The sequence below is a fragment of the Stegastes partitus genome, unplaced genomic scaffold, assembly GCF_000690725.1.
Source record: "Stegastes partitus isolate 25-593 unplaced genomic scaffold, Stegastes_partitus-1.0.2 Scaffold1469, whole genome shotgun sequence".
In the NCBI taxonomy this organism is placed as follows: Eukaryota; Metazoa; Chordata; class Actinopteri; family Pomacentridae; genus Stegastes; species Stegastes partitus.
This window is the reverse complement of record NW_007579200.1, coordinates 79,109-80,631: the sequence shown is the minus strand read 5'-3', so window position 1 is coordinate 80,631 and position 1,523 is coordinate 79,109. Positions and strand designations below refer to the sequence as shown.

Genomic DNA, 1,523 nt, shown 5'->3' with positions numbered 1-1,523 from the left:
CAGTTTGTGTTTTAACAATGACCCTCGACCTGCTGCTCTCATCAAAATAGTTGCTGAGTCATGTTTTAGTTGACGGCTAGCTGGTTAAGTTGCCGGTTAGTCCCAGGCTTCAGAGGAGCTTCCCTGTGCCCTAACCCTGCTCTGCTCCCAGTGCTCCTGTGACACTGAACCTCCTCAGCTGCCCAAACAGCAGCTCTTTAACTGACACTTCATTTGTGTTTTTATTGTGCTCATGTAAGTCTTTTCTTTTCCCTGTGAATTGATGCCAGTGATAATATTCTGAGTAATTATAAATTATCAGCTGTGAAAGAAAGAAAGAGTTGGACCTTTTTTTTTTTTGAAACAGCCTAAAAGAGTTGCATCAGAAACTTCCTCTGTCTGATTTTCTTTGTGTTTTCTCATGTTTTACGTTTCAGGAGGAGCAGAACTTTGCTCCTCTTTCGACTCTCCTGGAAGTCGTCAACACGCTGCGCAGCTTCGGCAACCGTTGCTTCAGGCAGAGCCGCTACCACCACGCCAAGGACCGCTACAGACAGGTCGACCTTCAGGCAGGACTTTAAACCAGCGCTGCTTTTGTTTTTCATTACACGGAGGTGAAGGTGTGCTTCGCGACTCTCCGACAGGCAACGACGCTGCTGAGAAACAGGGAAGTGCCGAGCGATTCGGAGAAGGAGGCGATCAGATCAGCTCTGCTCCCTCTTTACCTGAACCTCTCCATCTCTGAGCTCCGTCTGGAGAGTCCGAAGAAAGCCCTGAAGTACGGGAACAGAGCTCTGGAGATCGACTCGGCCAACACTAAGGCCCTTTTCCGCTGTGGACAGGTCAGACGGAGCTGCTGGTGTTTCACTCAGTGCATCAGCTCACTTCTCTCTGTGTTTATACCCGATGCCTTCTCTCTCAGGCCTACCTGGAGCTGCAGGAGTACGAAAGCGCTCAGAGCTGCCTGGTAGCTGCTCAGGCGAGGAAGCCCTTCGACAGCGACATCAACAGCCTCCTGAAGAAAGTGGTGATGTGAGTGGACTTCATGAGTCTGGAGTACAATCTGGAGTTAGCTCAGCTGCTTTCTCTGTGAATGTGAGAATGTTGTTCATGTTCCAGAAGCTACAAAGAGAGTCTGGACAAGCAGAAGGACTTGTACTCAAAGATGTTCACATTTCAGAAGTGAGAAGGTGAGAAGTCCTGCTTGTTAATTCTTCATCTCTGTGTCTGTCTGTGAAGGTTTTATAGGAAGGTCTGCTGATATTCGTCTGGTTGCACAGATAGAAGTTCTAACGTCCTGTAGTAACAGAGTGCACTCAGGCCAGACAACACGAGCTTGAAGATGTAATTTTTGTGGCTCTGGTTTCGTCTTTTTACTTTTCCTGCATCGATTTATTCAGGAAAATCACGTTTCTCCTGCTTGATCGCCTCAGAATCAGATGATTGTGTTGTTCGTTTTTTACAGTAACCTCCGTATATAAGTTTATCCTTTGTGCTGTGATATGTTCAGATACCTTAAAGTACATGAAAGTAGATCCAAATCT

General features: G+C 46.8%; 1 protein-coding gene across 1 annotated transcript in view; it reads left to right on the top strand.

Annotated features, from left to right (window-relative positions):
• fkbp6 (FKBP prolyl isomerase 6) overlaps positions 1-1,523 on the top strand; it is a 13,732-nt gene that overhangs the window by 10,471 nt on the left and 1,738 nt on the right. The window contains exons 6-9 of the mRNA XM_008299824.1: positions 417-536; positions 624-821; positions 902-1,011; positions 1,099-1,169. Coding sequence (XP_008298046.1) covers positions 417-536; positions 624-821; positions 902-1,011; positions 1,099-1,165 — 495 coding nt within the window. The 3' untranslated portion in view covers positions 1,166-1,169. The remainder of the gene's footprint in view (positions 1-416; positions 537-623; positions 822-901; positions 1,012-1,098; positions 1,170-1,523) is intronic.